Source organism: Condylura cristata, unplaced genomic scaffold, assembly GCF_000260355.1.
Source record: "Condylura cristata isolate star-nosed mole 26May11 unplaced genomic scaffold, ConCri1.0 scaffold00001, whole genome shotgun sequence".
NCBI lineage: Eukaryota > Metazoa > Chordata > Mammalia > Eulipotyphla > Talpidae > Condylura > Condylura cristata.
This window is the reverse complement of record NW_004567102.1, coordinates 38855192-38878085: the sequence shown is the minus strand read 5'-3', so window position 1 is coordinate 38878085 and position 22894 is coordinate 38855192. Positions and strand designations below refer to the sequence as shown.

The 22894-nt window shown below is 34.0% G+C and overlaps 1 protein-coding gene across 2 annotated transcripts in view; it reads left to right on the top strand.

Annotated features, from left to right (window-relative positions):
• The window catches only part of MAP3K7 (mitogen-activated protein kinase kinase kinase 7), a 56159-nt gene that overhangs the window by 22993 nt on the left and 10272 nt on the right, over positions 1-22894 (top strand). Inside the window, exons 10-14 of one of the 2 annotated variants that reach the window (XM_004673700.2) lie at positions 602-683; positions 2693-2823; positions 3733-3862; positions 6452-6532; positions 13383-13447. In XM_004673700.2, the coding sequence (XP_004673757.1) occupies positions 602-683; positions 2693-2823; positions 3733-3862; positions 6452-6532; positions 13383-13447 (489 nt within the window). The remainder of the gene's footprint in view (positions 1-601; positions 684-2692; positions 2824-3732; positions 3863-6451; positions 6533-13382; positions 13448-22894) is intronic. The other variant, XM_004673701.2, reaches the window with a different exon arrangement.

Sequence of the window (22894 nt, the reverse complement as noted above, 5' to 3'; positions counted from 1 at the left end):
GCTTGAAGTAATCTGATTAAAGTTTACCATCGTATTTGGAAACCAGTTACATAAAGAATCTTAGAGCATAACTATGTTAATAAGAAACATAATATTGGTAGTTTGTTACACATTGGGATGGGTAAATTGTTAAAACTGTAACTGTGTGTATAGATGTTATTAGTTCTAACAATTTTATAGTATACCTGTCTCAGCTGTACTGAGTCAGAGACTGAGTCATTCCCACAAAGTTGATATCACTGCTGTGAGAACGTAAACATTTTTCTTATAATTATGAGGAGTGATACTATTTTATTTCCTATGTTCCTCTAGGGAAATATTTGCTGTTTTTTTCATGACTAGGTTCTATATAAAATAGACACTCACATAGATACATGGCACTGATCACAATTGAAATTCAGAAGAGTGCATTATTGTCATCTTCATAATAAAAATAGGTACTTACAAATTCAGTATACCTTAAGGAAAACAGTGCAGCCTCTTCGCTACATTTAAATTCTGCAACAAGAGAATAGTTCATATACACTTTCTAAATACATTTTAGGAGGATTTCATTTGTATTAAAGAAATTTTAAATTGTGGTTTACTTTTTTATATATAGTACTTCCCAGGAGCAGATGAGCCATTACAGTACCCTTGTCAGTTTTCAGATGAAGGACAGAGCAACTCTGCCACCAGTACAGGTAAGAGGAGAGCTTGGAAGACTAATAGCCTCAGTTTTTTTGTTTCTATTCCCATGAAATTATAATCAAGAAGCAATGAATGATGTCCTCATTTACATTTTAATTTCTGCATTTCTTATTGATTGACTGCAATTTGAGTTTCCAGGTGCATCATTCGGCATGAAGGTACCCAGATTAAAGAGTTACTGAGGACAGATTTCCAACTCTTGGAATTCTTGCATAGTTACAGATTTTAACATTGGATATTTTAAGATTGAATGTCATTCTTTATGTAAAAAATAGTTTTTATGTAGCTACTGCTGAAAAAGCACAAGAAATTGTAATTGTAACCACGTAATTCTCATGAATATCGTGCATTTTAGTTTTCTAGGAATCCTATTTTAAAAAGTGTGTTAATTTAAACTTCCTCAATTTCTTAAATATAAAGTAGGAATAGCATCTGTAGTTGTGGTCCTCAAAAAGGAAAGCAAAAATAACTCCCTAATTCAGAAAAAGTGTACCTTTCAAAATATATGGTATTTTAAGCGTTCATTAAAAAGTAAAAGGTAGACCTACACATATATTTATCCCATATTTAAAATTTTATTTTTCAACATTAAAAATAATTTATTTTAAGCTGATTTACCACTTAGCAAGATATTTCCAATTTCACTGAAAATTGATTGCTTTGAATTCTAAAGTGAGCCTCTCTAATATTCCATTATTTACTTCAACTACTAAAAGTTCTCCCTGTTTCTCTCAGACCTTTAGATCCTTCCACTTTCTCACTGACCCTAAGTTCTTTTAGGTCCTCCTTCATTCTTCCACGTTGCCATCATTTTTTTCCTTTTGTTTCTTGTATTTCTACTGGGAATCTGAAGTGTTTCAGCATTTCTACTGGGAATCTTTCTCAGAGTATATATAAACTGCATTTGTGTTCTGTAGCTTCCAGTTTCCATTCCATTCACTTGCATTATACCACAACTCCAGAATTGCTCTTGTCAAGATCACCAGTTATCTCCATATTACTGAATCTGAATGGTATTCCATTCTTATCTTTTTTGACTCTCAGCATTTGACACAATTCATTACTCTCTTCTGACAACACTTTCTTGAGTTGATCTCCAGGATACCATACTAGCCTGAGTTTCATCTCACATCTCTGGAAACTGTTCCAATGGTTTCTTTACTGGTTAGTCCTCCTCACCCAGTGGTTACATGTAAGAGTGCTTGGGACTCAAAATTATTTCTTCACTCTTCTACACTCAGTGCCTTGGTAACCTCACCCAGCATAGTGGCGTTTTTATACCATCAGTTTGCAGAGGTTATGCTCTATTCCAGAGCTTCATTCTCACATATCCAACTACGGCAGTGTCCAATATCTAGAGGATATATTCCAGCACTCCCCAATAAGTGTCTGAAACCACAAATAGTACCAAACCATATTTAAGTATGTTTTTATTATATTCATGCCAATCATAACAGTCACAAATTAAATATTCGTAAGTCACAGTAAGATAGTAGTAACATTAATTAGTAAAAAAGAGCAATTACAACAACATACTGCAGTATGTCAAAGTTAAATGAATGTGGGCTTTTAAAACTTATTGTGCATTATGCTTTCAACTGTAGCTTATTATGAGAACTGATACTGCAGGTAGGGGAAGATTATTAAACTTGCTTGATAGCGAGGAGGAACTCAGTCTGTTTTCCAAGCTGATTTCCTGATATACCCTTCAAGCTCACTCGTTGTGTGGTCTTTCCTACATAGTTTAATAGCCACTCCATTCCTCTTACTCAAAGAGCCTTAAAGTCATCTTTAACTATTAGGAAATCATTTAGGCATTTTAGTCCTTTTTTTTTATTCTTAAATTTCATTTAAAATGGGTTAACTTGGGTGTTCTTGTTAACTAGAAGAATTTTATTTCTAAAAACCTTTTTCTACTTTAGGAAAGAATTTAAGTTACATATTACTAAATAAAGCATTTGTGCTGTTTCTAGCCTATAGTCAAATATTTCTGCTTTCCTAGGCTCATTCATGGACATCGCTTCTACAAATACCAGTAACAAAAGCGACACTAATATGGAGCAGGTTCCTGCTACAAATGATACTATCAAGCGCTTAGAATCAAAATTGTTGAAAAATCAGGCAAAACAGCAGGTTTGTTTTGTTATTAAAAAAATAGAATCATCTGGTACCTTATCTGTAGTTTTTTTTTTTTTTTTTAAGATTTATTTATTTGTACATACAGAACTGGGGTACAGGCCAGAGGCTCAGGGGCGGTGAGAGGCTTCACCAGAGACAGAGTGGGGAGCAGAACAGGCAGATCGACGAAGTACACTGCTGAGGGGAGCAGCGGGCGGGTCAGGAGAGGTCTGCCACGCCATGTGGTCTCCTCCGGGGCAGGCGGGATTTGAACTCATGCGGAAGTGGCTTTAGCTTCTCAGTGCAGTGCTTTAACCCGCTGCGCCACCAGGGAGGGCCCTTATCTGTAGTTTTAACATACTAACTGAAATTGATTACTTGCCATCTTGCATGATATAAATCTTGTATCTTATTCCCGAAGCACACAGATTAAAATAAAAAGTAGAGTCACAGATTGAGATTATCTTACCATTTCTTACCAGAGTTATTTTCCCTTCTAATGATTTTCTATTTTCCCTTTGCCAACTCCTGATTCCCTCCTTATGATGAACCCTAACTTCAGTGGTTGATAATTAAAATGTAAAATGAGTATTTTTACTTAAAGGACTTGTCCTAAATTGGTCATTTCATTTTGTTTAATTTCTTATATTTTTATCATTATTCATTTAAAGTATTTAAAGGCAGTTAAATTAACTAGTAACTAGGGCATTTAGCTCCTAGTTCCAGTGACTGCCCTTTCCTAAAGGCCAGTATCTGCAACTTACTTTCTTTTACTCTTGTACCTCCCTTTGCCTGAAATTCCCTCTTCTTTAGAGCAGAACAGAATCCATAAGAATCCCATTTGGTATTTTTCTCCTTCTAGGCTGCTTAGGATTTTTAATCTAAAGCGCTTCAGTAATTCACATGAACTTGTAATTTTAACAGAGTGAATCTGGACGTTTAAGCTTGGGAGCTTCCCGTGGGAGCAGCATAGAGAGCTTGCCCCCAACTTCTGAGGGCAAGAGGATGAGTGCTGACATGTCTGAAATAGAAGCCAGGATTGCTGCAACCACAGGTAAAAAGGAACTAAAGAGGGTGAGAAGGAGTGAAAATGGTAGTGACAGTTTTTCAGGAGTGGGAATGTCATGGGTTGGTTTCTCAGTTTTTTAAAAGGAGGTAGTAGACATACTTTTTAAGCATTTAGCAGTATTTTATCTCAAATTCCAAGGGAGGTATGAGGTACAAAATTATTGGTTCAGAAAATACGCTTTCCCTAGTTACAGATGTTATCAAATATAATTCTTTCAGCTCAAGCTTGAGCTGAAAATCTAATTCAGAAATTGAAATTTGGCAAAATCAGAATGTTTTGGAGGGTTTTGAACCTGTGCTGAACTCAAATAACAGCAAATATTTTATTTTGTTTTGAGGTTAACACAAATAGACTGCAGATCAAAATATGAGTTGGCTTTTGTCAAACTATTACTCCTTCCAGTTGCAAAAGTAGCTAAACTTGTTGTGGGTAATTTATTTAATTGTAAAATAAAAGATCATGGTCATTTTATTCAATCTTGAAAAAGCTGGCATTTAAATTCCATTTATCAGTTCTTGAATGACTAATTATGGAAGAACTCATCAGTTCAAAAGCCATTACATGTTTACTACATGAAAAAAAAAGACAATTTCATTTCCTGACTTAGATTATTTTAGTAATTCTGGTTTGTTTTCTTTCTGACTGCCCCAGAGGTGGAGGGGAGCTGATTATAAAACTAAGTATATTTCTATGAGATAAAAGTGGGAATGTAAACAACCAAAAAAAAAAAAAAATCTTCCATTTACTTGTCCAACTCAGAGATAAACCCTTAACACTTTTATGTATTTACCTTTAGTCTTTAATTACATATGTGTATACATGTGTATTTGCATATGTATTTTTTAACTTAGCTAATCCCTTTTTTCCTTAGGATTTGTTGTGGGTTTTTTTTGTCATTATTTTCCTTAAGTAGAATATTTTCATTTTTGGTAGAGCTTTTTTCAGAGGGAACTATCTAGAGGATTTTATAGTATACTTGTCTGCAATTAATCATGGTCACTGATTATTTTCAGTTACCATTACAACCAGTTAGATATGACAGAAGATCAAAATAGCCATGTACATAACACATAAACTTTATTTTTTCACATATAAACAAATCTAGAGGTACTCTCTATGATGATTAAGCAGTTGAACCCCTTCTGTCACTTGGTTCCACAATCCCTATTGTATAGCTTTCATCCTCCAGATTACTTCTGCTCCAAAATGACTGTTATAGTTCTTCTAGTCGTCATATCCACAGTCTAGGCAGCCAGAATAAAAAATTAGAGGAAGCACAAAAAGGTATATGTCCAAATTTTTTCAAGACTCTTTCCCAGAATTCCCTCCCAAGAACATTGGCCATAGTAAAATGGTCAGACAGGGCTATATGTGATTCTGGGAAGGAAAAATCCTGTAGTCTTTAATCTGTGAACCTTACTGTCATGAGTAAAGTCAAAACTCTATTGATAAGAAAGAAGACAGATTAACTGGAGACTAGCAGTCTCTGTCACAGAGATGGATCTTTGGAAAAATATCAAGTTGAGTGAAGGTCACCAGCCACTGACAAATTCTCCTGGTCTCTGTGAGTCTCAGTATTTCTGTTGAGTGAGGGCTCATCTGTCAGATGAACTTTGTATACAGGAGCAGACCCTCACACTTTGGGAACCTTTTCCACTTCAGGACTATATTCAAAATATTTCTCCCAAATACTGACTGTTTCCCTGAAACAGAAAGTAGTAGTATAATTTTTCATCTTTACTAATACAGTTTTCTAGTAAAAGATTGAATAGTTCTTCATGAAAGTGGTTATTTTCCTAAATTAAAGATAACCACATACATTTCAATTCCTCTTTCCTCTTTTGCATACATGTGTGACAGGTCCTGTTGAACATCCATTGAATTTTTAAGTGATTCGGATTTTTAGCACACTTAGTGAACTCAGATTTTTAGTTTATGTTAAAAGGTCCTTGTTCTCTGTTCATTGCTATTTCTGTTGAATGGGACTATACCCTGAACTTTGGAAACTACAGTAAATTGCCTCTTAGACGTATGTATAAATATTTATAATAATAAAAACATAGACATTTTATACTTTGACTCAATAATTACTTAATCACTGAACTTTAATTTATAGCACACTTCAGGAAACAACTAACTTGAACGTATATATTCCTATGTTTGTGTAATTAAACAAAATATGGCAACTTATTTCTTGTTAACTCCTTTCTTCCTTCGCACTTTCATCCAAACCATCCTCATCGCCTATCAGTGGTTTCACTTAGGTAGATTTTCTGTAAACATGTTTGAAATTTAGCTTCTTTGTTACCCTTGCAGCTTTGTATGTCTTTGTCTGATTTTTTTTTTCCTGCTAATTGAAGCCAGTATGTGAAACATCTATATTAGTAGCTGTTTGCTCCTTAATCATACCTCTTCTAAGCATGGATGAAAAGTTAGTGATAGTTCTGCATGTTATCCTGCATGAAGTGTTATTAACATAACTATTTGAGTATTATTCTGTTTTTGTAGTTAATCGTTTTCTGTGTTCCTATTTGTGGTTGTTTGCATGTATACTGTATATATGTGTTTTTGCAGCCTATTCCAAGCCTAAACGGGGTCACCGTAAAACCGCTTCATTTGGCAACATTCTGGATGTCCCTGAGATCGTCATATCAGGTATCATAGACCACCTGAGTTGGTCGAATAGCTGTGGAACCGGAGTAATGATCCCTGGTACTTATAAAATGCTTCTTGCTCCAATTTGTGTAGGACATCGCTTCTCGGCCTTTTGGCTAAGATCAAGTGCAATTTGTGTAGGACATGACAATAGATACCTTAGGAAGACAGATTGAAAACTATATACATTTGTCTACCCTGAAGCAGGTTTGATATGTTACCCACATCTCCAATGGTGAGAGTAAATAGAAGGCAGTGTGAAACCTTTTCACAGAAAGAATAGCAGCCCAGAATTCTACCAACTCCTCTCATCTTTTAAGTGAGTAGATGAATTGAATGCAGACTTTTTATCCAGCCAGCAGAAAGAGGAATTTAAAAATATTTATTATCTGTGGCTCCTTTACTTCCTTTGTTACTACTTTTTTTGGATGACTTCTAGGCTTTCTATCCCAACCTCTTTCTGTTGGTAGCAAGTGAAATAGGAAGTTGTGAAAACAGTTGCTAAATTGCATTTTGTATTAACTTCAAACATAGACGCAAAGTCAAACTAAGTGAGATTTGCTGTTTTACAGGGTATCTTTCCAAAGAATCATGGTCAATTCTGATTCTTACGTCATATCAGCAAAAAAATTTTTTGCAAATTGCAATTTTTATACCTAACTCACACATGGTACTTAATTGTCTGAACTTGGTAAATTGTTTTTATTTCATATGGTGATCATTTCACAGATAAATTGTAAATCACTGTTTTTTATTAAAACAGATAGTGTATATGACATCTGGTGTTGGAGATACATAGCAAAATGATCTTATATTTACCCCTCTACTTTAGATTTTCCCCTATCTTTTCACTAAAAAATTTGACATACATTTTTTAAGTTTTTGTTTGTTCTTAGGTGAAGTACTTTTTTTCTTTTATTATTACTAATTTTTGGACAGTATTTGACTTCTCCTCTCAGGTATAATCCCCATAGTTCTCCCACCACAATAGCACTCATGACCTATCACCATAGTCCCTTGGGAGTACACTGTTTTTTTTCTATACACATTCTTCGGTGTGATTTGACTGAATTCTTTAGCACTCTGTACTCTGCCAGTGTCTGTGAGGTTAGCATAGTACTCTGTTATTGTGGAATATCTATCTACTTGTGTTCTTTTTTCCTCTAATAAACTGCAAATTCTGAAGGTGGTTACCATAGATTGCTTATTTATTATCAGTTTTTATCAGCATTATCTGACTAAATGTTTCACATATTAGTGTTTAACAAATGCTTTTTAAATCAATGAGCAAACCATTATTCAACTCCAGTAGTTTGGAACTGGGACACATATATATAAATTACACAATTCTTAGGGGCCACTTTAGCTTACAAACCCAATGTATTTAAGTAATTTTTATTATGATTAGCAAAGTAATATATAACATTGTTACCATGGCTGTTCAGAGAATAGAATTAGCCTATTTTCCTCATAGCAGTTTCATTTACTGAGTTGTGGGCTGCTTTTAAAGTTAATAAAGAATTTAGTATTACTTTACTTCCATGCTAAAAGATATTATGTTCAAGGGAATAATACTCCCATCAGAGAAAAGGCAACATTATATGTATATACTGCTAAGTGTGATTATCGTAAATATATGAGGGAATCAAGAAAATTTAGGCAAATGATAGTATAATCTTTTCTGTTTTTAGTTTCAGTAACATATAAGTTTCAAGTATGCAACAATGAGAGTCAACATATGTGATATTAAATTCTACTAAAATCCGGTTTTATCTTAACCGTGTCTTTACCATATCATTGTCCCTTTTGTCCCAGTTTACCCAGTGAACCTATTAGTGATCTAATAGGTAAGCATTGCGAACAAACATGCACACATGTATATATACACACAGCAACCCCATACACATAGTGGGTATATAGCCGGTTCTGTTAGAAGAGCCTTGATAGTTCTGAATCAGGGTCAGTTTGTGCCCCTGGCGACATTAGGAAACTTTCGGCAGAATTTCGTGTGGGCCACCCTCTTGTCTGCTCTCCCTGGTCTCTTGCCTCAAAGATTGTGTGATATAGAACAGTCTGGCTCCTTATTACCAGGTAAAACATGTGTGTTAGTTTCTTGCCCATGATTTAGGCAGTTTGAGCCAAGATTCTACTAATCATTTTTAAATTGAACATCATAAGGTAATAAATGAACTTTGAGGAAAGAAAGTAGGCTTTTTTTAAATGTTTTTTATAAAAATTGAAGTTTTAAGTGCAGTCTTAGCTCCTTCCTAGTCATTTTAGTTTGTAGTGCTTAAGAAGAGTTGGTGGCAGATTATTGGATTGCTTTTAAATTTTCCTTTTTTATTCCCCTTCAGTTCTTTAGTATGAGCATAGATCTTTATTTGATTCTTTTATTATGGGTTTTTAATTATCCAAGCTTTCATTGGTCTGTTTATCCCCGATCTTTATCTCTGACACTCAAATGAAATAGTGATTATGGATTGTGAAACTACACAATGCATTCTACTTTAATGTTATTAGAAGAATACCTAAATTTTGCTTTTTCTTTAAAAATTTAAATGTCAAAGATGAGCAGGTAAGAAATTAAAAGTTACAAAACAGGAACAATAACCATAAAATACAGAGTAAGGTATTGAGTGTGTAAGATAGCAAATTTTCAGCATTGTAGCATAAGTTATCAAGGAGGATAAGCGGTTTTACTTGGGAATCCTTGAATTAGTAGTTACAGTATTTAAGGAAATCAACTATGCTTATAATCCATTTTGAAATCCACTGGGAAAAGTTACATAGCACCTCTGGGAGATTTAATTGAAACATTAGTGTTCTGAATTTCTCCTTTTCTAGGACTCCTTGTACGTAATACATGCCGTATTGACTGTTACTGTAAAATAAAATAAATTTCCAAATGTGATTTGCAAAAGTAAACTTTTTCAAATAAGACATGACTTTTTAAAAATAGGCTAAATAGTATAACGTTTTATAGAATATATTTAGCTTTATTCATACCATTATAATCAGTACTTCTAAATTTCAACCAAATCATACTGCTTAAGTTTACTTTAAACACTTGAAAATTCTGTCATCTGTTCTATAGATAAGTATTACCTTAGTGTGCTGCTATTTAAGAATTATATAAGTGGTATTTCAGCATGACTCAACTGAAAGATTTATATCTTTTAACTGAGAAAAATTTAATGAAATTTCACTTTTAATTTCAATCAGGGACTTTTAGCTTTATTGTATATTGACAGGTAAGTAAATAAGTAGAATAATTAGACTACAGAAAGACAAAATATATTTAACAAAAAGCAATCTGACGTCCACCTTCAGAAGTTTCAGATGTAATTGGCAAACAGATGGGGTTAGGGAGGTGATGAGTGTTAATTAGAATGTTGGACAGCTGGAGACTGAGATGCTTCAGTGACACATGGTGGGTACACATGTGTACTATTTTACTTTTTCCATCAGGGTGAGAATGTAACTTTTCTAAAGCTGTGAACCAGTAGAGACCTGTGTTTATAAACATTCCTTTAATTACACAAATTATGAATATAACACAACCTACCTTCCCTCTCCTCCCCCCCAAAAAGTGTGGTACCAATACAAAGAGAATTGAACCATTCTAGATCTGACGAGTTCCTACCTTACACAAATAATGTAATTTTTAGCACCTCTAAACCTTTAATTAAGGCCAAATTCCTAGCCCTGTACCTGCTTCTGTCACATACTCACCGCACTTTCACTAAAACAGAGAAGTTCATATTGCCTCATAGTGAATATTTTGTGATTTACTTCCCACTATCTTACAGTCTCCCAAGATCACTTTTTTAATCTAAACAGATGAACTCTAATTTATTAAAACTGGTTTATTAAAAAGCAAAATTCAATAATTGCTTTCCTTTGGTGTGGGGTGGCGAACCCACCTTGAAGTACCTGACTAAGGAATGAGCCAATTTGATGAAATTTGCGGCAGCCTAAATGAAAATAAATACTTAAAAGATACATGTTCAGGCCCTCCCTGGTGGTGCAGCAGGTTAAAGCACAGCACTAAGAAGCTAAAACCACTTCCTCATGGGTTCTATCCCCACCTGCCCTGGAGGTGATCGACGTAGTGCGGCAGACCTCTCCTCACCCGCCCACTGTTCCCCTCAGCAGTTTACTTCAGCGATCTGCCTGTTCTTCTCCCCACTCTGTCTCTGGTGAATCCTCTCGCCACCCTTGCACCTCTGGCCTGTACCCCAGCTCTGTATGCACAAATAAATCTTTAAAAAAAAAAGTAACATGTTCATATTACTATGAAGTAGCAGTAAAATATTTCAGTGTATAATGTTACACAGGTTTTTAATTCATGTGGTTTATACTTGAAGAAAATCATATCCCACAATTTAGTATTCAAAACTTAGGAATCTCAAAATTTCCAACATTTTGATTAAGAGATGTCTCTAGGAAAATGCAGTATGATTTTTACATGAAAAGAGAGTTTTCAGGGTGTTTGGAAAAATAGAAAAACCCTGTCTGGGACCTAAGCCACCAGTCCCTGAAGTGTGATGATATTCAAATATCAGCTCAGGAAATCAATTGTACATGAAAGAACAATTATTCTTTAGGAAGTTAGATTCTGTCTGTGACATTGTTGTAAAAACAACTGAATTCTCCTCTGAGCTACTGTTTTCAGACATTCTTTTTTTGTGGTGAGGGAGTAGAATTAACTGGGGATGTGGTATATTCCTTTTGTTGCTTAGAGAAGTTGTCCGAAAAAAAATTCAGTTCTCTTCATAAGTCTTGAAAGTTCCAGATTTTTTTTAATTACAGAATGAAATACTCAGGACTTTATGTGCAGGTTTTAGATTCCTTGATCAGGCATCTGTTGACATCATATTCCTCCTTGTGTCTGCATTTTTCATTTATGCTACCATGTATAATATAGGTATGTACATATCAAACAAGCATGGAAAAAATGTAAATTAAGTGAGTTGCTAAATTAGTATTTAATTGCAAAAAAGTCAGAATCAATCTAAATTTATAAGAACATGCTAGTAATTTTCATTTGCAATAATAGAAGTTTAATTTTTTTACATTCATATTTCTAGATTATGATTTAAATCCTAATATTGGAGCAACAAGTATTTGTTGATTGCAATCCTCTTTTGCTTTGTCTGAACTATTTGCCAGATGGTTTCTGCCATGGTTGTGCTAATTAAAATGCATTGCTTAATATTGCTTGACTTAACTCATGCTGTAGCTTAAAGATTTCTCCTCATTTATGGCATTTGTTAACTGTTCACTCTTCTTCCTAAAAAGTTTTACTCCTCTCATCTTTCCCCCCACCTAGATTTAAGTTTGTTTTTGTTTTTACTGCAATGGTGATGTAATGACTTTAAGACACATGTGCTGGGTGGTTCCCCAGATTTCACAAATGTTGCTAATCTGAAAAGAGAATTCCAAACACTTTTACAACCTTGTCTCATCTAAGCTAATTTTAGAATGATTGTGTTGAATGAAATGTGCCTCAAGTTGCTTGTTAGTAATGGTGGCAGGGATCCTTTTGGTCCTCAGGAAACAGATAAAAGTAGTCACAAAAGCACCTTTGTGTGACTGACTCGGTAAATGTGGAATTTAGGCTGTGTTAACTTGAAATGGGAAGTTGAAACTTGAAATAAACTTAAATTTCAATTAAAATTATGTGAGGAATTTGATCTAAAACATAGTTTTAACAGGAAAAGAATAATGTCCTACACTCTCAAAGGTAGTTATAAATTTGAGTTTTTATATACACTACATGTGTTACATTAAACATTAATATTTGTAGCTTATGTTCAGAAATAATGGGCTTCTAAGGATTAAAATGCTAATTGAAATTGCTGATTGGTTGAAATAAGGTACTCAGGATTATGGGAATACAAAATTTTAAGAATGAATTTTGTCTGTTGATTGGTTGATAGTTATTAAGAGAGCATTTTCTGAGTGCTGCCCACTAATTGAGAAATTACATAATACAGCTTTCAAAGTCAAAAGAATTTTGAGTATTGTGTCAGCTGTTGCTCATAGTATTTTGGTGTTTCCTTTTAGACAGCTGATCTCTTGTCTTAGAAGATAGTGTATGAATAGCCTTATTCCCAAATAAAGGTGCTGAGTGACACTATTGCTTAATTCATTATCTTTTGCTGAACTTACATTTATAGAATTCTTTCATAAATGTTTTTAATTAAATTATTATTAACAGAAATTTCTAAAGCAGTGTTAACTTTATAGTCCATTTCAGAAAGCTTATATGGACTTGGTACCAGAATGAGAAACATTCATGTCTGATAGGAAATTAAGGAGTTCACAAATAATAAATTAATAGACTGAGACTAAAATAATGTGACTTCGTTTATTAAATTTTGAGCTTAAGCATCCTTTTAGACACTAAAAAGAGCAAGGTACTGCTGTTGGTAAAAGCCAGTCATGTCTCATAACCTGCTAGCTATCTTGCTGTAGAAACTGTAACGTAAGGCCCTTGAAATAGATGCCGTCATCAGCCCCAGCCCCCAAGCATTCATCTATTTAAATACATGACAGAAGATGGTGGAAGAGAGTACAGCAGCTATTTGTGTGGTAGGAGTGGTTATTGTATTAGTACATATTTTGTTGTAGGCCAGCAACTTTGGAGTTAAAACACTACAGCTATTTCTCTTCCTTTCCTTATCTCTGTCTGTCTCTCTTTCTCTCTCTCTCTAAGTAATAACTCACTTATTATTATTTTGTGTAGATCCAAGGAGCAACAAATCCCAACTTCCTACTGTAGCAGTTACATCTTTATTATCTATTTGAATAGATTTCAGTATTTTACTTTTTTATTTTTTTAAAGGCAACGGACAGCCAAGACGTAGATCCATCCAAGACTTGACTGTTACTGGAACAGAACCTGGCCAGGTAAGACTTAACATTTGAGTTCTCTGTCTGTGAAGAATATTAATGAGCAGAGGTCAGGAATTAACTATAATATATATACTCTGCAAATTATAAATTGATCTAAAATTGTGATGGCAAAGCTTATTGATATGTGAAGTTAAATACTTCAAAAAAGCATAGATGTCATTATTAGCTTAAAGAATTATTTATGAAAGTAGCTTTCTTAATTTAAGTTTTCCATACATGTTATATGATTTTTATTACAGGAAGAATTCAATTTTGTGACTTAACAATTTAGCATTACCATTATTCTCTAAAGTGGCTCATTAGTATTGTTTCCATTTTACTAGTGAGGGGAATAAGTATTTCCCCACTAAGATGTTACTACTGAGATCACATAAGGCAGTGGTATATCTAAAGGAGTCTTACCATCTTTTTAATTTGTCATATCCACTGGAGTTACACTTTTGAAAAATAGCCTTAAGGTAATGTTTACTATGCAGTTGCATAAGCTCTAGAAAGTCTTCTATCCCAGTTTGTTAAGGCTTTCATTCTTCATCTTTATATTTCTGGATATTCTTGATAACTCCCATATCTCTCTTTATCACTGCTTCTTTGTAGTTAATCCAAATACCTATAAGTTTTACTTATAAGAACAGAGTTTTAACCAATCAAGTATATAAAGGTACTCTAGTCATTATTTTTTTTCTATTACTCAGTTTAATAAACAACACGTATGATTGGTATCATTTCTTAAAATGAATGAGAGCTAATTATGAGGTGTTCTGTTGATTTGTTTTCAGTGTCCTGAATTTACATGAACAGCATGCATCTAAAATAAAAATCCCTATCATGGTCCATATTCATATAAAACTAAAGGAATACATTTTATAAAAATGTGATTTAATTTAGGTGAAATCTATTTGTATTTTATGAAATATTTTATTATTTCATTTTTATAACATGCTTTAAGTTTAGGAGATTCTTTGTGGTCACTAATAAAATTTGAAAGTCCCTTATAAGCTATCAATTTAACTAACTTACCTAAAAACCACTTCAAAACTAATAAATACACTTGATCTTCATGCATATCCTGAAATATTTTTATTTCCTATAATATATATACATATATTGAGATACACTCATACACACAAATACTCATGAAATGTACACATAATATCATATATTTTATATTTAAGTGACCCTAAATCTTTCTCTCATTACATAGCAGTTTTTCAATATTTCTACTTTTGTGATACCCCAGAACTTTTGAATGATGTTTTCTGTCTTCTCTCCGTCACATATTTAAAATTTTAATCAGGACATTTAATAACATGGTTTGATGTCTGGTATTTGCTTTGATTCCTTAGAGGCTTGATGAGCTTAGCCTTCCAGTTATGAGAAATTCTAGCCAACTGTTCTGCCTTTTCCTAGGAATGAGAAGCTTGCTCTAAGACAGTTCAGGAGCATCTGCTAGTGAGAGTACTCTAGAATAAAGGCATTGTTATAACTCAGGACTGACCTCACCATACCAAGCCTTGTTTATTTCCTCACAAAAGTTCTTGTGTCACTTGAGAGTATAGTTGTTACCCTTTCGTTTACAGTACCTTCAGATAGTAAAATGCTGAAACTGAGGATTAATATGGTTGTGGGAAAGTCCTTTGTATTGATTTTCATGGACTAAAAAAAAAAAATGGAGTAAGGAAGTGTTTGTGATAGCAGTAAAACCTGCTCTACAAAGGTGATGGATAGCCATATAATAGCCAGTTTTTTAAATACTGAGCCACCTTTCAGTTTCTTAACTGTTATAAGCTTAACATAGTTTGGGGTGAGAATGGCAAACTGTAATTCTTATGTACTATGAAAATACCTTCCCTGAAAATTTTATGGTGAAATACTATTAAATATTTCTAGTTATTCATGAAAATAGCATTCATTATTTGAAGAAGAAAAATGTTCACAACATGGAATTTCAAAATTGAGGATCTATTTCTTTTTAAAATCTGACTAAGCAATCATTAAAGATACCCTTGAATATTTTGTTTCTCCACAGAAGTTGGTAAAGATCAGAAACAAATTTGCTCACCCAATATAGTCATTAGAGGAAGAGAGAAACTTACTAATCAGATTTAACATTACATTTCATTGGGATAGTGAACTGACCTGAAGTTGCATTTTGGCTTTTGATTTGACATTGATCTTAATAAAATCACTTAAACTTCCTGTAAGTAAACTAAAGTTAAATGATTGATTGGTGTTTGGTGCTGTCATTTCTATTGAGAGGAATAGTGAATGCAGAAAGTGTCTTAGCTAACAATTGTGTATGTAAGTATGTTTGTAAAAAATCACACTTTTATGACATTAACACACTTTTTAAGTTCAGATTTTAAATTCATTAAAGAAGCTTTTTTAAGATTTATTTATTTGTGCATACAGAACTGGAGTACAAACCAGAGGTGCAGGGGCGGTGGTGAGAGGATTCATTAGAGGCAGAGTGGGGAGCAGATCAGGCAGATCAACAAAGTACACTGCTGAGGAGAGCAGTGGGCGGGTCAGAAGAAGTCAGCCGCGCCATGTGGGTCACCTCCGGGGCAGGCAGGATGGAACTCATGCTGAAGTGGCTTTAGCTTCTTAGTGGTGCGCTTTAACCCGCTGCGCCACCAGGGAGGGCCTCAAGAAGCTTATTAATGGATCTTAAAAGGGGTCTGACCTACTAAATATTTTGAAAATAAAATCACAGTTCCTGCTGACACTGAACAATGTTGTTAGACACTAGATATAACAGTTCCTCAGAATGCCAGTAGACAACAAAATTCTAGTCTCTTTCTGAACCCCTCTTATAGACACACCCTAAACTCCCCCTGGGTGAGCATTCTGCTTCAATACAACAAATAATTAATCTAGCTCATTCCACCATCACTATGTTCCTGGTAGTCTTTAACTTGGGGGAGTATAGACAATACCAGGATGACCCAGTTGTTCCCAAGGGACTTATTTGGGCAGCTCAGACTTCAGTCCCTATCAATAACGAGAACCATAGCACTAACAGTTGCCATTTATTTATTGTGTACCTACTTTATTGTGACAGACAAGCCTTTAATATTATTACTTAATATAATTTAATAACACTATAAGTTAGGTACTTTTTTATTCTCATTTTACAGTTGGGTGAACTGAGGGATTGAGAAACTCACCTAAGTCTCTTACTTTCCTCATGTTGCCATTAATTATTATAACCACACTTTGCATCCAGATCTCTTTCCAAAGCACAAACTATTTCTATCTTATATAATATTGGATGTAATGCTTTATAAAGCAACCCTAAATGTATTCAATTTTAAGTATTTTGGCTCCTGATAGCTTATATCATCATCATTCTTTAGTTTTTAATGGTGAAGTTATCGCTGTGTCATATAATTAAGTAAAATATCCAATCTTCATAATTTTCTACTGATGACTACACAAATTTATTTTTTCGCAAAGGTGGTAAGCCTTTCCATGTTTCACTAAATTACATATTATCGTATATGCCAACATTACCCCTTCTTGAATTGTATCCGATATAGGTGTTTTCAAGATTTCTCCCAGAGGAGACTGTAGGCAATGAAAATCACAAATGATATAATTACAATTACTTAAAGAACTAGACATTTTATATTTCTATATGAACTTTAAAATCTTTTATTAGTCATTTATTTGATTTTGGACAAGTTCTTTGATTTCCCTGTATTTTGGCAACCTTTTCTGCAAAGGGGAACCAATAACTTACCACTTAATGGTTCTTATAATATGTGAAAAAGTACCAGGTACTCAGTAGCTGATCCGTGTTTATTGTGCGCCTACCTCTCCAGATTGTGACTTGCAAAGCTCTTACCATTCCTTGCTTTAACACTAGTGTATTACTATCCACAAATAAAGTGAAAATAGCACTTGGGAAAAACTAAAATCCTTTATTCTTTGTATATCATAAGTAAAATTTCTGTGAGGGATCACGTATTTGACTTTAAAGGTCATTTATCAGTTACTGAGATGTAGTATATCATCCATTGTTATTATTTACTTACGAGATAATCAGTTATGCTATTTCTTTCCATTCTCAGTCTGTATCTCCATTAGTGTAAACAATTTTTAAAAGTTATAAGTCAGGGCCCTCCCTGGTGGCGCAGCGGGTTAAAGCACTGCACTAAGAAGCTTAAGCCGCTTCCGCCGCATGAGTTCAATCCCCGCCTGCCCCAGAGGAGCTCCACATGGCGAGGCAGACCTCTCCTGACCCGCCCACTGCTCCCCTCAGCAGTGTACTTTGTTGATCTGCCTGTTCTGCTCCCCACTCTGTCTCTGGTGAGTCCTCTCACCCTCCGCATCTCTGGCCTGTACCCCAGTTTTGTATGAATAAATAAATAAATCTTTAAAAAAAAGTTATGTCAGAAGCTTATATCCATTTTAAATTATTCCTCATTCATTATAGCCTTTCTGTTGGCGAACTTAAAAGACCATATAAGAATACTAAATTCTAAACTTTCCTTGTAGTGAACTAAAGTGAAGCCAAGATTTAGACTGAACTTATACCTTTTAATTAGAAAGACTGTTTTTCAATACACACTGTCATATTAAGATGACAGTTATCTGTCATACACTTATATAGACAATCCACAATTGTCAACTGCAACCTATTTCTTTTTAAAATTTGTTACTCAAATGTTATTTCAGCAAGAATATCATATAAGTCAATCTTTAATCTCTGTGTTTTGTCCTTGTATAAGTAAGAAGATTTCTGAAGGTTTTAAATAGCTTTTAAATGTCAGTCTAAATGGCAGCACTGGCTGTAAGTTCTTGACTTACAAAAATATTTTTCCAATCTTTCAGATGAAGCATATAAAGCAAAGCTTTATTTTGGTCTATAAAATAAATAAATATACAGATAAAGGTCTAGTCAGAGTCCAGTTTGGATTCATACTTGCTGGTAGCTTATACCCGTGTGGTTTAAATTTGCTTTAGTGTTCTTTTGCTGCCTTAAAACTACAAAGTGGCATTTCTATGCTCTTGTAACCACTTTTATATCCATTCTTGTGCTAAGTCAAGTTTCTTTATATCTCTTAAACATTACAGTGTATATGAGAATAAAAGGAAGGTAATTGTATCTAAAAGTTAGAATGACCATCAGGGATTTACCAGTGTTGTTGTTGTTGTTTTGTTTTTGAATAGCTATTAGAAAATAAAACTTGCATTGCAGGTTGCATATGGCAATGTAAACTTAATCCACAAACAAGTTTGGCTTATTTTTTTCATTGTCACATATTACTAGCTCTTTATGCCTTGTAGTCTTAAGTATTCAAAGAAATACAGTTGTGACTTATTTTTTAATTTTTCTTTATTTTTTTTAATACAAACATGTAACCTTGTATATTATTCACTGAAATAACCATTCCTTAAAATATAAAGACCTACAGATATGAATGTAACTCAACCTTTCTTACAGCTTTAAAGAAACCTAGTTTTGTTTAGCCTTATTTCCTGGTTTTGTAGTAATTGAAAACCTTCAGTAGAACAAGTGAGTATGGACATTAGGTACTTTCTAAGATTTTCTTGGAAAGTAGAAGCTGAAAAGAAGTAATAAGTAGGAAAGAATTCTACTAGAAAAAAATAAACTTAATCCATACTATAATACTTACTAGGTCTAAATAACTTATTTTACTATGAGAGATGTTCAGTGGTATATTTTTGAAATATACCCAAAATCTTTTCTTATGTTCCATATCCATAAAGCTGTTGTTTACTTGTGCTCTAATTTCTTCTGACTGATAGTCATTCACATATCACATACATTTATTTTTCTTCTTTTAAAATGTTAAAGTCAGATTATTAAAATTAAGTTGACTAAAGCTCTCCTTTATCAACACTTTAAAGAAAAATTATTCCTCATTGACAGTAGAAATTACAGCTTTGGTCAAATCATTGTACACATAAGTCAGAAAGACTTCAATCAAGGAAGGTTAAAGGACTTGGGAATAATGTCATAGTATCTGTACTTGCTTTATCAATGCTAACAGCATTCTAAAAGGTGAGAGTTGTATATTTCATTACTGGCTCTCTTTGATATTTTTATATAAGTGGTAACATAGGCACCAGTCTTTTATCTGAGTGCCAGCTGCTTGTGTTGTGATTTAATTCAACAAGTATTTATTATGTAGTTGTTGTAGATTCAGCAATTTCCTAAGTCCTGTGGAGTATAGTATAAAAGTGGGTGAGGAGATACACTGCTTTTGAGGAATCACAAAATTTGAGAATAATATAAAGCATTTCAGGTTCAATTTAAAGTTTATGTAGAAACAGAATATAATATAGTTGAAATTCAAATGAGAAAAAATAATCTTTATGGTAGGATTTAGTCACTGAATATGTTTTATTAAAGTGAAATATGATTTTTAACAACAGGGGTTTGGATTCTACAAGTTTACTCTATTTGCCACTTATATTTACAACAACATAATTATCTGTCATTTAGTGAACATTTTTAGTATATCATACCACTTCATGTACATTATTTCATTTGACTTTTACAACCTGATGAAGCAGGTAATACTGTGCTCATTTTACTACCAGATGTAGTGATTAAATACAAACCTAAAACTTCACTGAATAAATGGCACTAAATAAAAGGCTCAACCCCACATTGTATTGTGCCCAAGCCTGACTTCTTCACTACTACTACTTTACATCCACACTTGATAAATGAGGGGCATAAGCCTCAGAGTGGCCGATTTATTTATTCAAGTTCACATAGCTATAAATAGCAGAGCAGAACTGAGATGTGACTCTAGGTCCCCATAGCATTAAACTAAACTATATGAATCTGCTACTATTTGACAGTTTCTGATCTACAAAAATGACAGTTTTATATAGTCAGTTTCCTACGTGCTCTCTGTACAACCTGATGTTATCTTTGAGAGACTAAGATGTAAAGATTAAAGCAGGAAGGGAAACAAGCATTAACGATCGTCAAAGGAAAGGCCATCTGGATAGGTAAGGTAAACCTGATGATGGAGGGTCATGAATGTCAAGGTGAGAAATTCAGAATTGATCCAGTAACAACTGACAAGTGATCATTTTGTGTTCTGCACACTGCTAGGCCCTTCTTGTCCTCAACACAGGATCTGGCTTTGTGCATAAAGAACCAAATATGTCGTGGAAATAACCACGTGATATTGAAGGGAACCTGAGCTGGTCCCTAACAGGTGGAAAGAAATTAGCAAGGAAGAGAACAAAGTGAGATGAGCATCAAAATACATGGGACACCTATATCATTGTGGCATAAATGAACTGAAGTTTCGGAAGACCAATCTGATACGACAGAAGAAATTGCTTATAATAGAGAAAAGCTTTTGGGAATTTCTGAAGCAATTTCAATAAGTACCCAGAGTGAAAGGAATAGCCTATCAGATTTTCATTTCAAGGTTTTATAATTTTTATCTCTTAGAAATTGATATTTAGTATTTTCAGTCCTTTTAGTTTTCAAGTCTTAAAAGCAAATCGTCACCATATAAAGAAAATAAATACTTCTTAAGGTACATAAAATCAGACAGTAAAAACATCATAATTAGAACTCAACATCTAATAATTTCTAATCAAGAGTACTTTTCTGGCACTGTATAGCCTCTCATTTTACTTGATGTAGTTTTGAATTTCAGTGTTTCTATGTTTACATATTGAAACTAGACATACGATTCTTTAGGAGCAGAATTTTTTCTTTATATAACTATCTTTTTTTGTCTCCTATTGGGTATTCTGTAACACTTTTAGAAAAAAAGATGTTTTAAGAAATCCATTTAGCTTATATATCCTTTGAGAGTTTTTAATATATGAAGTAATAATGCTGAATAAGATTAGTAAATATGAAACCTGACATTAAGATGAGCATTCACAAATCCACCATCAAACTTAAATGAACATTATCAATATCTGTGAGTCTTCTTTTATGTTCATTACCTGTGGTTTCCCTTTAACCCTCTTACCTGCCCACAATGCCATGTTGTAGTGTACATCCCATTTCTAGACTAAATAGATACCTTTTATCTGATTGAGAAATTCTCTTCTAATCTTAAACAGAATTTAAGTTGAAGAAATATATTTTCATAAGTAAATATTGGATTTTGTTGAATGCTTTTTATGCATTTCAAGATTTTACTTTTATAAACTATTGGGATGAATTTGGATTACTAGAATTTCTAATAGTAAGTGTCCTTTGCATTTGTAGGATAGACTTAACTTTTTAAACTATTTTCTAATACCATATTCTATTTGTTAATACACTTTTTAGGACTTTAACTTGCATCTTTTTTCATAAGTTAAGTTGGCTGATAGTTGTTTTTTTTTTTTCACTACCTTTGTTTATTTTTTATTCTATTTGGATTGATTTATTTTTGCACAGAACTGGGGTGTCAGCCATAGGTACAGGGGTTGAGAGGATTCACCAGAGACAGAGTGCGTAGAAGAACTAGTGGGTTTACTAAAATACACTGCTAAGCAGTGAGCAAGACAAGAGAGGTCTGTCACACCATATGTAGGTAGCTCTCTGGCCTGGGATTGAAATCATGCAATAATGGTGTTAGTGCTGAGACTTAACCCACAGGCCGCCAGGGAGGCCCTCTCTCTGCATTTGCAGGACAGACATTTTTTTCCTGGTTCACTCTTTCTCTATGGTTGAAGCCTTTCTTGAGTATTTGCTTTAAGCAAGGGATTTCTACATCCTACAAAGGGTTAAGATATTATATACCTGTTCCTCTGAGTAGAGCAGGCAGTTAAAACAAAAGTCCTAGACTATTAGTGCTTAATTAAAATTCCCAGTACTAGTAACTTAAAACATATGCTCAATTCCTGTTTCTGTTTTACTTCTGATCTCAGAGCAGATTCTTCTTTGCAGGCACTTCACTTTTAAGAGATATCAGATGAGTGCATATAAACTTTAAAATATATAAAATCTAATATTCTTAGATTTTTTTTCTTTTTGCAAGTGTGTTTTGGGAGCTTTATAGAAGATAGGTTTTTGTTTTTTTTTTTTAAGATTATTTATTTGTGCATACAGAACTGGGGAACAGGCCAGAGGCTCAGGGGCGGCGAGAGGCTTCACCATAGACAGAATGGGGAGCAGAACAGGCAGATTGACGAAGTACACTGCTGAGGGGAGCAGTGGGCGGGCCAGGAGACCTCTGTCACGCCATGTGGATCACCTCTGGGGCAGGCAGGGATGGAACTAATGCTGAAATGGCTTTAGCTTCTCAGTGCTGTGCTTTAACCCGCTGCGCCACCAGGGAGGGCCCAGAAGATAGAATTTTTATAGAGATAGAAGTCTGTCTTTTGCCTTATGATGGAAGTTCCTGGTTCTTTTTAAAATCAAAATCACAATTTAACAACCATATACCAGAGACATGTTGTGGGGGTGGAGTGGGGAATGGGATCAAAAACGGGGGGGGG